The sequence below is a fragment of the Pygocentrus nattereri genome, chromosome 12 (genome assembly GCF_015220715.1).
Source record: "Pygocentrus nattereri isolate fPygNat1 chromosome 12, fPygNat1.pri, whole genome shotgun sequence".
Taxonomy (NCBI): domain Eukaryota; kingdom Metazoa; phylum Chordata; class Actinopteri; order Characiformes; family Serrasalmidae; genus Pygocentrus; species Pygocentrus nattereri.
The window spans coordinates 33,135,554-33,151,172 of record NC_051222.1 but is presented as its reverse complement, the minus strand read 5'-3'; the positions used below and the strand labels follow the sequence as shown (position 1 = coordinate 33,151,172).

General features: G+C 41.3%; 1 protein-coding gene across 1 annotated transcript in view; it reads right to left on the bottom strand.

Moving 5' to 3' along the window:
• The window catches only part of prkacab (protein kinase, cAMP-dependent, catalytic, alpha, genome duplicate b), a 23,661-nt gene extending 9,851 nt beyond the window's left edge, over nucleotides 1–13,810 (bottom strand). Inside the window, exons 1-6 of the mRNA XM_017722169.2 lie at nucleotides 13,328–13,810; nucleotides 6,698–6,759; nucleotides 5,411–5,539; nucleotides 1,009–1,107; nucleotides 833–915; nucleotides 1–51 (exon numbers count right to left, since the gene is read on the bottom strand). The exon at nucleotides 1–51 is cut by the window's left edge and continues 76 nt beyond it. Coding sequence (XP_017577658.2) covers nucleotides 1–51; nucleotides 833–915; nucleotides 1,009–1,107; nucleotides 5,411–5,539; nucleotides 6,698–6,759; nucleotides 13,328–13,373 — 470 coding nt within the window. The 5' untranslated portion in view covers nucleotides 13,374–13,810. The remainder of the gene's footprint in view (nucleotides 52–832; nucleotides 916–1,008; nucleotides 1,108–5,410; nucleotides 5,540–6,697; nucleotides 6,760–13,327) is intronic.
• Between the last annotated feature and the right edge of the window lie 1,809 nt (nucleotides 13,811–15,619).

Here is a 15,619-nt window from a genome sequence, read left to right as displayed (position 1 = left end):
TACTCAAACGTTAGCACTATCTGAGATGCATAAAAGCGGGCGTGAGGTTCACTAAAAAAAACAGAGAACAGTGTTTTTACAGGTCACATTTTTTCAGAATGTATCATGAAGACTTCCATATTATGGAAAACTGAATGCAATGCATAAACACTATTAAAAGTTTCAAATTGTGCCATAAAAGCTAAGTAGCCTGTTCTTAATGTTTGACTTTTGAATTATGTATTACATACAGTCAGCCAAAAGCTGTTCAACCCCGCCCAGCCACATTTAAGTGCAGTGGATTGTTCTTAGTGGAAGAATTCATTGTTTTGTTTACTATTAACAACAGATAATATTATTTATTGCACAAACCAGTTTTAAATAAGTTGAAACACTATGTGAAATGCTAATAAAAACAGGAAGCAGTGATTATTATATTCTGTTTGGTCTGAATTAAACTGAAAACTGTACAAAAACATGATATTTAATGTTTAAACTTATGAACATTATTGTATCTTTTAAAATGTTTTCTTCACATTTAAAATGTGCCTAGTCTTAAAATGCCCTTGTTTCAACTTTTTGGAACATGTTCCATCAATGAAATTTCACAATGAGCATTTACTTACAAAACCAATAAAGCTGATAAGACAAAACACAAACTACCTTGTCCATTACATTATTTTTGTATAAATATAGGTCAAACTGGATTTTCTAATCACTGCTTTCTCGATGATTTTTTTCCAAATCATTCCTTTAAATATGAAATGCTATAAGGAGGAAACTTTTCAGGCATTCGGATTTTGGAATTAATCTGAAGCCAAACACAAAATGATCTGAGTGTGTAAAAACTCACCTGAACCTGCCGATTCTACGCAGGTGTGAGAACATCTCTCCTCCCTGAACATATTCCATCACCATGTACAGATTACTGTTATCCTACAACATACAGACACACCCTTCACATCACCATGTTCATCACGTCATTCACTCACATTAAAGTCTTTGTATTAAACACACAAACATACAAACCTTGAATGAGAATTCCAACTGCACGAGGAACGGAAAACTGACAGCCTGTAGAATCCTCTTCTCATTCAGAGTGTGCTCTATCTGCTTCAGTTTAACCACCTACGAGAGAGAGAGACAGAGAAATGGTTAGAAAAATAGACAAAACCTGTGCAAAAGTCAGAGACCACCCTAGTCGAAACAGCAAAGAATCCATTTTCAAAGAAATCTGCAGGGATGTTTTTCCACACCTCCAAAATTCAGTCTTAGAAGCTGGTTGATCATTTATTGAAGTAATCAAACCCATTCAGTGGTGCTGAGGTCTGGACTCTGGGGTGGTCAGTCCATTGTCCAGCTTCTTTGTTTGATGTGTCCGTCTCCTCAGTGAGGTTCTTCTTGTTCAGCTACACCTCCTTTCAGACCCACAGCGCTTAGTGGTCTTCTCACAGTGGAAGAATTGACAGAAACACCTGTGGATGTTTTCAGATCTGAAGCAGCTTGATGTTCTCCTCTCTCTCAAAGAGGAAAGCTTTAAGTGCTGTTTATCTGATGGGGGCAGTTTTGGGGTTTTCTCTTTATCATTTAAACATTTTTGTACTCCAATTTTGGAAACTCAGAATAGCCACTATTTATATTAAAAGTTAGAGAGATGGTCAAGAAGAGTGCTTACCAAATTTTCCACATGTGGTATGGTAAGCGATAAGTTTTAAACAAATAGATCTAAATACCAGGAAAACAGGGACATTTTTACGTAACTTGAACTGATATTGTTGTTAATTATTCTAAAACAATCACTTCTATTCATTCATTTTATTCTCAAAGTACACCAGAACCCTCAATTTTCATGTTAAAATCTCCAAAAAAATGGCATATACTGCCACATACACACACAAAGCCTGGGTCGCCAGTTCAATCCCCTGAGCCGACAGTACGTGACTGAGGTGCCCTTGATCAAGGCACCTAACTGCGGATAGGCCTGCCCACCACTCCGGGCAAGTGTGCTCACTGCCGCCTAGTGTGTGTCTTCACTAGTGTGTATGTGGTGTTTTACTGCATGGATGGTTTAGATTGCGGAGGTGAAATTAATTCCCATCTCCTGTATGACTGCACCCTTCCATTCAGGATGGGCATATGCATGTGGGCCCCACAATGCACCACAGCCACTGCAATGCATAATTAACATAAACACATCTAATCGGAAGAGTCATCTGTGTTTACTGCTTCAACGGTTCACTTCATGCAAATCCATAAGGCTGCGGGTTCTATGCAAAACAGCTCCTGCTTTTATAACTGCCAAGAGTTATGAGCCCCAGGAACCAAATACAGCATAAATCCTCTTTGGAAAGCCAAAAACAGAACTCATTCCTTATCTTTTCACAGCCAAACTGTACATTTTACATTCATTTACTTTACAAAGGCCCTGAAAAACGTCACTTTTAAAAGCCTTATCTGCCCAGTTATAGGTTTTTCAATACCTACTTGGTCCCCGTCAATGTTCTAAAATATATGAGTTTGATGTCGTTTGCAAACTCTGTGAAAGCACCCAGTACATACAGTCCATTTATGGAAATTAAACAGCCTGTTTAAAGTCCACTGTTGTTGTGACGTCACCAAAAATGAACCTGTGTACAGAGATCGGCCTATTCAGCCTATAGCAGTTAAACTCCACCTACTCGCAGTGAAGTTATAAGGAGTGTTTCAGTCCTGCTTTCTGAATGAGTCACATTACAGGGCAGCCAATCGGAGTACAGCAAAACGTACACGTATTGGTTTTGAAGGCACAGTAATAATAACAGCCTGTTTAGTTCTGAGGGGTAAATAGAGGCTGGACAATGGTCATGTAAAAATGAATGACCGTTTTTGGTACAGAAAAACACACAAATATTATAAGTGGACCACAAGGAGAAAAATAAGATAAAAATGTGGGATATGAATCCTTTAACAGAGGCTACATCATAATGTTGGGTCACAAGGCAATCAGCTAGCAACTCTGAATGTGGTTTACAAACAGACTTTATGCTCTTCAAACCACGACCTCATAAAAATTTTCACAAAATTTCAAAGAATTTTTAATCAGGGTAGGATATTTTAAAAAATACGCAATATCAGACTATAGTTACTCGTGAAAACACAAAAAATATATAAAAAATAGCATTGGTGGTTTTGGATAGTAAATAAAATTTGCTATATATATTTGCGTTGTAGTCATGGTGACCCCTGGTTCCTATCACCACCAATGTAAAGAAATTTGAGTGTGTAAGTTTCTCTACAATGAATCATTTCACACCAAACCACCCTGAATGACTCTGTCAAGCTTTGAATTATGTAGACATTTTGAAAAAATTAGTGGAATTCACCTCAGGCCTGCTGGTGGGCCTAAAGTTTTATTACACAAGTCAATAACCTAAGAATAGCTCCATTAGTTTGCATTGAAGTCCCTGTAATCACTGAATAATATGACTTTGTATGAGATAAACCTGGAATGGTAATGGGTTGATTTAACATTTTAATTACTGTTGGTCACATGGGACCACTGCTTTTTATTAAAACAATAGAAAATCCTATAAACGATTGAAAACCTACATGAGTTCTGTTAGATCCTCCTCCATTATATATAATGATACATGATTTCATCACTTAAGTCAAATCAGAACAAGCTCTGTGGCATTTTTGCTCATGATACTAAATTTAGCTAATAAACATAATATTTAATTTAATGATGTGTCCATGTGCAATATGGTACCCGTGTTAAACCACAAGCCAAAACACATCACAAAACCATCAGAAACCCAAAGAAATGCTTAATGGTTTCTATTGGTTTTTTAGCAGCGATATGTTCAAAAACTGTAGTGTGTTTTAGCCTAAAGCTTAATATTATGCTCAGTTTAAGTCTGCTTAAGGTAACGTTTTACTCCTGTACATGTACAAGTGTGCACATGAAGCTCCCCATATTATAAGGTAATTGAGCTCTATGTGAGCTATACATATTTGTGTAATATTTACCCTGTGACTCTCTCTATGTGTAAGGGCCCGGCCTGAGCCACCGGCCGCCAGCAGAGGGTGATGGAGACAAGGTGTCATAATTTCAGGGAACTCCCAACTCCCAGAAGCCCTTGGTCTGATTAGGCCCAACCACACAAACCTGTGGACTCCTCTACTTAAGGCTGTGGCAAACAGCAGCCCTTTGTCACGCCTTTGTAGAGGGGGACTGGTACGGTATGCAGCCCACGTGGGTATTTAAACAAAATGAAAAGAAGAGAGAAAGAAAAGAAAAACAAAAGCAAAAACAAAAAGAAAAGGAAAGAGAGCTGGAAAAAAAACCAAAAGAGCGTAATTGTCCCATAATGGTTAAAAAACACTAGAAGGCCTGAGCTACAAACGGCTCCAAGCCACACAAAAGGTGTTTTCTCCACTAAGAGCAAACAAGTGAAACATAAAGCCTGCCTCCCCCTCATAATCACAGAGGAAGTCATTTTATTTCACGTTTCTAGACCAGCCTTTGTTTGACCACGCTGCTTTCAGCGTTTCCTTTGTTTGCCTTTTTCCCGCCTTTTTATTTCCTGTCCCTCAAGGTGTTTTCCCCATTGCCGCCTGTGCTTCCCGGTGGCGCAGTGGTAACTCCAGCTTTATCCCAACCATGAACCAGGAGTCTGGCTCTGGGTCACCTCAACCGTGTGCCAAATTCCCACTCCTTTGCCTCAATACATTTATTTAACACTCTTTCTCACAGATTTTTACATTTGGGTCCATAACCGTCCCATAACAGTATGTGTTCAAACCAACGTTTCTTTTAGCCTAAAGCTTAAAATATAATGTTAGACCAATGCAAATGTATCACAAATTTTCTGGCAATCCACATAAAATGACAATGTTGAGTCTGCTATTCGGTAGTACGAACGAGTATGAAGCCTGTATGTTTTGGTGCTATCTTATATTTAGGTTCACAAGAGGATGAGACTGAAGTTGTCTTCTGAAGCTCGTATTCACCAGCTTCTTGTTCGATTTTTTCCTCTCCATGTTAAATGGTGGCAGTATTCTGAACGTAGAAAGTATGTGAGGTTGTAAGCTCTCGAAGGCGCTTCTTAGCCTCGCAAAGCCCTTGAGAAGTATACTGAGGCCTCTATACCAGGCTGAAACACTCCTTAGAACTTCACTGTGAATAGGCAGAGCTGACCAGTTGTGGCCGGAAGAGGAAGGTAAGTGTACATAAGTATGTAGGTTTTTGTGACATCACAAAAACAATCAATTCAAATTTGCTTGTCCATATTTGGACTGTACAGGCCGGGAGCGAACAACATGTAATTTTTATGGTCTGTTTTGTAACATTGTACAATGTATTTCCTCATCTTATTTTTAAAAAGTGGGCTCCTTTAAAAGGAAGAAAGCAGCACTAGATGCCAGAGTGTCTCCCAGGTGTCATCAGTACCTTCTGCTTGTTGAGGATCTTCATGGCGTAGTGCTGGCCGTTCTCTCGGTGTCTGACGAGCATCACTCGGCCAAATGAGCCCGTGCCCAGAGTCTTCAGCAAGTCGAACTGGTCCAGAGATGCTGTGCTCTGAGTGAGGACACACACACGTCCAGAGAAATGATGACACACTAATGTAAGAATCTGTTTCAGACCACCGCTTCATGACTTCAGCAGTGGGCAGTGACTTCATTTTTACCAGGACAGACCAGAAATTCACATGTGATGTACTAATCTCACACTCCTGAGGTTTAGTCCCATATTATATAGTTATTACTCAGTTAATAACCTTAAGACTTCAATAACTACACTAAACTATTTAGTAACTATTCTAAATGATCCAGTTTCCACTACAATTTATTCCATAACTTATTAAATTATTTTGTTTCTATTATAAATTATACAATAGCTACTATAAATTATTCTGTAACCTCTAGAAATGATTTACTACCATAAATTATTTGGGTGGATCAGACTCAGCAGTGCTGCTGGAGTTTTTAAACACTGTGTCCACTCACTGACCACTCTATTAGACACTTCTATCTTGTCAGCCCACCTTGCCCACAGGATGCCGTTGACTGAACATTTTGGTTGGTGGACTATTCTCAGTCCAGCTCAGGTCTTTAAATACTCCAGCAGCACTGCCGTGTCTGATCCACTCATGCCAGCACAACCCACACTAACACACCACCACCACATCAGTGTTACTGCAGTGCTGAGAATGATCCACCACCCAAATAGTACCTGCTCTGTGAGGGTCCATGAGAGTCCTGACTACTGAAGAACAGGGTAACAAAGTATCAGAGAAACAGATGGACTACAGTCTGTAACTGTAGAACTACAAACAAGGAGGTGGTCATAATGTTATGACTGATCGATGTAATAACGCATTAACGATGCACAAAGTAGATGTGACATTAGATTAATCATGGAATCTAGTGCGGCTGCAGTGTTTGAACATCAATGCTGGCAAACAATCAGCCCCAGTCAACAGCACTGTTGGTAGGGTTAGGGTTAGGGTTAGGGTTAGACAGACAATAAGTCCTTTTTCTTTACATGAATTGTGTTCCAAATACCATGAAATATCAAACTGTGAACCCAGAATAGTAAATCAAATGCAACCATGAGCTTCATTTATTGCTACACGCCTATTCCACATTAAAATAAATGCAACAATAACACTAAGAGACCACGTTATGAAGAGAGTAGGGCAGGTTAAATAGAGTCGGTCTTTCCTGTGACTCTCACCTGTGCAGGATTCTCCCATTTCCTGAGGAAGTCTTCCCTGGCGAGGGCCAAGAACTCTTTGACTGTGGAGAGAGGCAGGTAGAGAGTAAGCAGCTACAAATAAAAACAGTGTCATTTTATTCGAATTATTTTCTTGCTCGTAGGCCATTGAAAAAGTGGAGAAATTGTGTGGAAAGAGCTGTAAACGTCACTCCTCTACCACATTTGGGCATTTAAGTAGAAGAGGAGATATTTTATTATGATTTGAATTTGATGAAAAGTTATTATTGCATCTTGTTTTATGGGAGCATCTTTACATTTTCCTTGATTTTTGATATCAAAACAAACATAAAACGTCAGAAGTGCAGACACAAATGTGCTGATATAGAATGTCATTTTATGTTATGAATAACTGTGTAATTAACTGTGTAATTAAGTGGTTACTAGAGCTGGGCGATTAAAAAATATATCATTCGATATCAATACATATCATAATAAATGTCAAATTATTATTTATTTCACGTTTGAAGGCTGAATTTTTGCTCCTGGGTGGTTAATCGCTGTTTTAACAGCGACAAACACTCACCAAACAGTGGAGTATTTCACAGATCTGTCATGGGCCAGTGAGAGAAAGTTTCCGGTGAGCTGTTTTTATCAGCTGGAAAAGCCGCTGTTTTTGTAATAGTCACAATTTAAGCAAGATTACATTTAAGACGGTAGGTCAGTGATGGATTAGACCTTTGCCACATTGCCATCACACCTATCACATCCATGTTAGAGCATATCACGGTATTCAGGCACCAGCTAGCAGACGACTGGGTTTCTCTGTTCTATCACAGTAGTTTAAGGGCTGAAGCGCAATGTATCAACACCAGACAAACAGAGTCCTCCTTTTAAAATGTTTAAACTGAAAGCAGTGCTTTTGTGTTGGGTTTGATCTACAGTTTCGTCAATTCGCCGTGTTGTGCGAGTGACAGAGCTGCTTCAAGTTACCCAGCTGCTAAAAACAGCTAGCCTGGAAAGATAGTGTTCTCCCGCTCTCCAATACCTCACAGCTTCCTCAACTGGAACAGACTAGTCACATTGAGGCCATTCGAAATCCATTTTATATCCGACTGAATGAGGTGGGTAACCCTGTAAATAATCCGTTAAATAGAAGAATAATATCCATGTAAACACCTGTATCTGATTACATTCCCTATCGGAAAGTTTAAGTCCACTCTGCATGTGTGTCACATCAAAGTGAAAGTTTATAGCATTCAACATGGCGAAGCAGAAACTGGTCTGCAGAGGAGACAAAGTTTATGCACTGATCTTAAGACAATGGTGAGATGGACGTCCAGCTTATGTGTCTCAGAACACGATGTCTTCCTATTGGCCTTCTTTAATAAGGACATGCAAAGGATGTTTTCATAAGTCTGACATTAATTTGAAGTAATTAAAAACTCCAGCTCAACTCATCTCACTCTGACCGGACCTCACGTGATGTTCACGGTCATGGTAAGGTTTCCTTTAAGTGGTTCTCCACTCATGCACGTCATTTTGCATCAGATTACTTGTAGTGCACATGTAAACAAAGATTTTCCAACAGATTGTTGAACAGAGTACAAATAAACACCTCACTCTTAATCTTAATCTGAATGTATTCAACCGTATTGGCAAAAATCTTTGCATGTAAACACAGCCACTGTCCTGCTGGATAACCCAACTGTGCTTGAGCACAAACTGGCAGATGGACATTCTCCTTCAGGATTTTCTGACAGAGAGCAGAATTTGTGGTTCCAACAGTTATGACAAGTCGTCCAGGTCCTGCAGAACCATCACGCTACCACCACCATGTTCACTGCTGGTATGACGTTCTAATGGTGGAATGCGATGTTAGCTTTACACTAGATATAATGGGGCTCACGTATACCTATCACGGAGGAAAAACACTGACCTATCTTCCCTCACAAATATGTCAGGAAAATATTCTCTAATTTCCTATTCACACTTTCTCTAAATGCAGGGTTTCCTTCTCCAGAGAAGTTCTCATTTCCAAGATACAAGGTTTTGTTTTCCCGGCAACAAACACTCCTTGCTTCCAGAACAATTTTCAAATGCAAACCTGCACTCCACAGCCAGAGCACAGCGTACATGTGTCCTATAGCCATTCACCACCTTAGCCACAGCTGCCCCAACAGACATCTAATGACCCTGACAATGAAACATCATCATTAGTATTTAGTAGTATTCTCTGGTTGACTGTGCCCAGACTAGCCTAAGCCTGCGAGCCTAGGCCTGATGTATGTCAGAGAAGAATCTGTGTCCTTTAACTTGAAACTGGGTTGATTGAGCTTTTGCTGTGGCACACAACAGGGCTGAAACAATTACTCAACATTAACAGCGACAGTTTTTTCGATATGGAGCGAGTTCATGACTTGACCTGAAGAGGGCAGCAATCCACTCATAGTGCTGTACATACGTGAGCAGATAGTGAAAGACAAAGAACGATTATGGATGTAGGTTAAAAAGTACAATCTGGGAGTATTTATTTAAATGAAGAATAAAGTAGCCACACAACATATGCAAGTCTGACTGACAGAAGCACAACGCTACCCTCGACTAAACATGCTGAAGCAGCAGGACGGTCAGTAAATGGTACCTTTTCCTTCTTGCTGCTGTTCTGACATACCAAAGCCCTACCTGAGGATGTGCAGCTCACACTCCAAGTGACTTATCAGAATGAGTTTATGTTCGTCTTACAAACAACTAGAGCTGGGTGATAAAGACAATTCATATAATTCGATATTGATACATATCACGAAAAATGTCAAATCATACTTTCTTTCAGGTTTGAAGGCTGATTCCCACCTCCCTGAGGCAAACAGGACAAACACTTGCCAAAAAGTGGAACATTTCACAAATCTGGCTTGGGACAGTGGGAGAAAGTTTCTGATTAGCTGTTTTTATCAGCTGGAAAAGCACAGCCGCCATTTTTTGTAAAAGCCATCATTTAAGAAAGAAAAGATTATTTTTAGCTGTCTGGTGACGAGCGCTCGGCTATCCCGTCATAAACGCTAGTGGACAACAACAGAGCTAAACTGTTCAATTTCAACTTTGTATGAACAGTTAACACTGGTAAAGCTTGTTAGGATGCTAGGAAAGAGGTGAGTTCACTCTAGGCCAGTACAGTAACACCACTGATCTCGTCACTCACTCTTGGTCACAGTAAAACAGGTCGCCGGTCACTCCACTCAAACGGGGAATATATAACTCCATGCTTCAGATGTTGTTAAAGTATATTTGGCGACTCACTTCACTTGTTGCCCAGAAGTACTCAGAAGTATGCCCTCTCCTGGCTACAGCAGAGGAGTTTCACTTTCCTTGCAGTAGGAAACACCACCAGGGCTTTCAATAGGACATGGAAGTGTGAGAATGGAGTATTATATCAAAAATCTATTGAGGAAAAGTTATATGGCAATAATAGCCCTACAAACAACATTAAAGCTCATCATGTTACATTAGTCACTGGAATATTAAATACAACTGTTTAATTAACTTAAATAACAACTCCTTCTGTCCACATTTCAAATGAGAAAATGCCGTCCGCTCATCCCGGAAACCCGTTCAGACAGACCTCGTCCTGTGAACAAGCACATTAAATCATTGAACCAGTGAAATGATGCAGTCTGAGGAGCTGTAACATTAATCTACATTTATTATTACATCACTTACTTTTAGCTACTGGTTATTACTTACTGTAGCTCAAAATGATCAGCCTTAAGGCAATCCCTTTTTTTCCATGTGGGTGACTTAGCTCTTCCAGAAAACTATGACAAATCGACTTAAGAAAATATACATTTTTTTGCACTTCTTTTACACTATCTGCAGTCCACTTGGCAACCCACTGGCTTAGAGCTAAGTCCAAAAGGATGTTCAATGGTCAATCACAACTGCACTGCAATTGAATCCATGCCTAGGGTTTATCTATGCCTGAGAAACTGGCCTATTTATGAATCAGAACCAGGCTGTGTCCTTTAAGCTGAGAAACGTTTTCAGCAGTGAACACCCACTGATACTGCTGGTAAGTCCAGGCCTAGGTTCCATCCAGGCCTGAGAAAGTGGCCTATTATGAATTCAGACCAGTTAAAGTCTACATTAAAAGGCTTTTCAATGGTGAATCACCTTTGGCACTGCAATTTAGTCCAATACTAGGCTTCATCCACGTCTGAGAAAGTGGCCTGTTACTAATCAGAACCAGGCCGAGTCCTTTAAGGTGAAACTGGGTCAATATAGCATTTGTGGCCACTAGTTAAACCCCAGTCTTACTGCTCTGGCTCATTTCTAAAATAGCCAAAAAGAGCACTGAATTGTCAATCACCACTAGTATTGACTAGTATTGACTAAATGGTCAAACAATATTGGAAATCTTAGTCCAAGACATCCATACCTCTAAAACCGGAAAGGCCTGTCCAAATGATTACATAATCATGCAATTGCAATTATTTTCCAGAGTTGTTAGCAGTCACAATAAACATAGATGTAAACCGGGTGCGTTTACATCAGACGAGTTGAGACGAATACAACGAAAGATAGCAAAAAAAGCATGGATCATATGAAAACTCTGGTATTGCAAGTAAACCCAAGCCTAGGTTCCATGCATGCCTGAGAAACTGGCCAGTTCAGAATCCAGACTGGCCTAATCCCAAACCAAAAAGGATTTCCAACCGTGAACCACCGTTGCTTTCGCACACTGAGGCTATGTTCACATTACCAGGCTGAAGTGGCACAAGTCCGATTTTTTGCCCTAATATGACTCAGATCTGATGTTTTCAGGACTGTGTGGACACGTAAATCTGATCTTTTCAAATCCGACCTGAGCCACTTTCATATGTGGTCCTAGATGGGATACATATCCGATTTGTGGCCATGCAAACTTTATGAGACGCTCGGATGGGAATTCATGTGTTTTTTTTCTCCCCCCCGCGCTGCGCTATTATTCAGCGTTACCATGACAACAGCGCTGAACAAAACACATCTTACCTTTTTCATCATCGCACTGCTCTAATAATGAAGCTGAGAGCTGATCAGAGTTGATGATCTTCTCAGCGAAGCTCGTTCTGCTCGTTAGTTTGTGCTGATGATGCAGTGATTCAGTCACGTGACGTTACTGAGCAGGAGGAGCTCATGAGGGTCAATTCAGGACGCCGGTTCATCACATTAATGACGGATTTGAATCACTTACCTAAACGAGTGTGAACGGTCGTGTCAGAGAGATCAGATCTGAGCAAAAAAAATCTGATTTTTGAGCAATGAGGCTTGTAAATGCGAACACAGCCTAAGATTGCATCTAGGCTTCATCCATGTCCTAGAAATTGGCCTCACAAATCAGAACCAGACTATATAATGTAAAGGCGAAATGGAGTCAATGCAGCTGCTGAGGCCAGTACCTTAGCCGCCCCAGCTTATTGCTCTGGCTCTTTACAAAAAGACGAAAAAGAACATTCAATGGTCAATCAGTATTGGAAGTGGCACAACCTAAAGTGACTGGCTTAATCTATGTCTGTGAAACTGGCCTATTACGATACTACACTGGCATAGACCTAGATTAAAATAGCATCTCCAATGGTGACTCTTCATTAGTACTGGGATTGAGCCCAAGCCTAGGTTCTATCCATGCCTGAGAAACTGGCCTATTATGGATCCAGACTTGCCCAGTCCTAGACCAATAAGCATTTCCAACCGTGATTCGCCGTTGCCGTTGCTAAGAAGACCAAAGTAGCGTATTATGAATCAGAACCAAAGTGTGTCATTTTAAACTGGGTGATCTCTCATTTGTGGCTTATTTCCCTGGCTCATTATCCTAGACCAAAATGGCCCTTTAGTGGTGAAGTGGTGAATGTAGCATCCTGGTTAACTGCTGCCAAAAGCCAAATATGATGTTCTGAGCTCAAACACCACTAGCATTGCAACCCATGCCTCTTCCATGCCTCAGAAACTGACCTGTTATGAATCCAGACTGGCTTAATCCCAAACCAGTAGCATTTCCAATGGTGATTCACCATTACCATGACTAAGACCAAGCCTAGGCTCCACCTATGTCCAACAAGGAAGCCTGTTAGGAATCTGAACCAGGCTGCCGTTTAAACCTGAACTGGGTTGATCCACCATCTGTAGCGTCACACTATATGCACCCCACTAGGCTCTCTGCCCATTATTATGAAACCAAACTAGCCGAGTCCTTGACCAAACAGCACTGTAAGCTGTGACCAGCATCCTGATTTACTGCTATGGCTCAAAGGCCAAATAGGGTGTACAATGGGTTCAGTGGTCAATCACCACTGGTGCTGCAACTAAACCTAAGCCTAGGCTTCATTCATGCCTCAGAAAGTGGCCGATTATGAATCCAGACCAGCCTAATTCCAGGATCTCCAACAGAGAATCACCACTGGCATTGCACGTTAGTCCAAAACTAGGCTTAATCCGTTTCCAGGAAAGTGGCCTACAATGAATCAGAACCCAGCTGAGTCGTTTCAGCTCACACCGGGCTGATGCACTGTGATGATGGGGGTGCTGATGAGGCTCTCCTGGTAATCACAGTGGAGATCAATGGATCAACATGAAGAAAGGAACAGCAGAAATGACCAAGAGATGGACAGAGCCACCCACCGCTTTCCATCTCGTTTCCTCGCTTGGCAGCCGGCGTGTTGCCCATGACTCTGGGTGCAGCAGCTGCGGGAGGAAGGTCTCGATGCTGCTCTCCTCCTTTCCACCCTCCGTCGACGCGATACAGCTGCGAGGAGCGCTCAGAAAGCCGGTCGTGATGGAGGATGTGGAGGTTCGCGTTAGAGCCGAGGCCGACCCCCCGTCTGCATCTGCATCAGGCCGGGCTCAGAGGCTCTTCAGCCGGCCTGAGCCCCTCTGCAAGACCCGCTGTGGGCCCCCCCCCACCCCCGGGGCCCTCGCACCGCTCCCTTCTAGCCGGATGCCTGTCGTCACGCTCCGGTTAAAGCCGCCACAACCTCCGCGGCTCTGCGGGGCTCAGCCTGATCTCCCCGCCCGGCGCGGATCGAGCCTCTGCGCAAACGGAGCGTGAAAATAACAAGGCGGCACCACAAGCGCAGCTTCGCCTCGAGCCCCGCCCACCGGCGCACGCCATTGGTCGACTCCAGCGTCCGAACGGTGAACGGCGCGCAACGATTGGGCGCTGACACAGGTACGGAGCCACGCGATTGGTCGGTCAAGGCGCAGTCGAAAAGAGTAAACGAACTATGAAATAATAATAATAATAATAATAATAATAATAATAAGTAAATTATATTTGAAGTAGATCACAAGATTTATGGCATATTTATATTTTTTTAATTTTAACTATTTACAAATTTTAAGGCTTAAATTTGTTTGAAACTGCGTAATATTTTTTACATCTCTACCCAACAGCAATTCAGACCCAAACAGCTTAAAATACTTTTAATAATTCAATAATAAATATTTGAGAGGGAATAAAAAAGAAAAAAATATATTTTAGGCTCAAATCTATTGTCTAGTTAAAATAGCATTTCATTGTTTTATTACAAACACTATCCATACCGAGTTCAACAGACCAGCTCAGTGAACGGATACATTATTATTACGACTTCTGCTTATGTGTGTTGGTTGAACTGTTGATGTCATATTAATACTTCTCCTATTCATATAACGATATAGTGGTGTGCAAAAGTTTAAGCACTCTCAGGACAAAAATGACGCGTTGATCTGTGTTGAAGTGAGAAGTTACACATCTCCGCCCACCTGGAGCACAATTCCTCACGTTTCGGCACACGTTTACTCTTCATCCGCTCGGTTCAATAGTGGAAAAACATCAAATGTGGCCTGGGCAAAAGTTAAAGCACTTACCGCTACATTAACCCCAGCAGAAAAACAGAAATTGTGTGGTAAAATTTCTCTGTGGAGGACGTGTCGACTTGTTTTAACTCAGAAAAATCAACAAAACACCATTCCACAACCTTGGAGCTTGTAATTAGGAGATATTTTAAGTTTCAAATTCAAATTAAGACTCAAAAGAACTCAAACTCCATATAGAATACCAAACGCAAGTTCTGTAACTGCGTTATGTATCAACATGTAACTGTCATTAGTTATTTAATTCCACTTAAAGCTGCACTATGTAAGTTTTTTTGGCTAAATTTAAAAGTAGCAGCATTGCAGAGTCAGGAGGAACAAACAGGCTGAAATGTGAAGTCAGAAGCGTCCGGTCCGGAGTTTGTCACATGTCGATCACCTCGATGTTTAGATCTCAAACGCAAAGTTAGCATCACGACGATGAAGATACGACGACGGCAGAGCATAATTCAGTCGCGTTTCCCACCAAAGCACCTCGTTCCCTGGGTTCTTTATGAATTTTCTTTAAGTTATCAGAGCCATCCGCTGGAGTAAGGGGTCCAAAGAAAGACCCACGTTACAAAACGTTCTTCCACACATTGCAAGCAATTCCACCTTTCCACCAGAGGCCTCCAAACCCACAAAACGCACACAGGCTGCGTTCCAAAGCCCAGGGTGCAGCTGAGGTGGGCTGCCGTTCCGAAGTGAAGGACCCTTCACACACAGCCTAGAAATGCAGCCTTTGTTCTGAGTGATTTCAAAGATCAGATGTTTCCTTCCAGGCCTTCGGTTACCCATTCATTACTGTCATTGAGTCTTAATAGGCTGGATGCCTGTGTGATACAACTGCTTTATAAAGTTACTAGGACTAAGATTATGGGTCCGACAGTGTGTGCGGACGTTGATTAGCCATTCCTGAGAAAAGAAAAAACGGATAAACAAAAGAACAGCAGAATCCTAAAACTGTATATTTAATTTTAAAAAATTTAATTTTTAGTGAGAAGCAGCTAATCGCTGTTGTCGGAAGAAAACCTCATATCTCCAGCTCTAACTTTACAGGAGAAGGAAAAAAACCTCCTT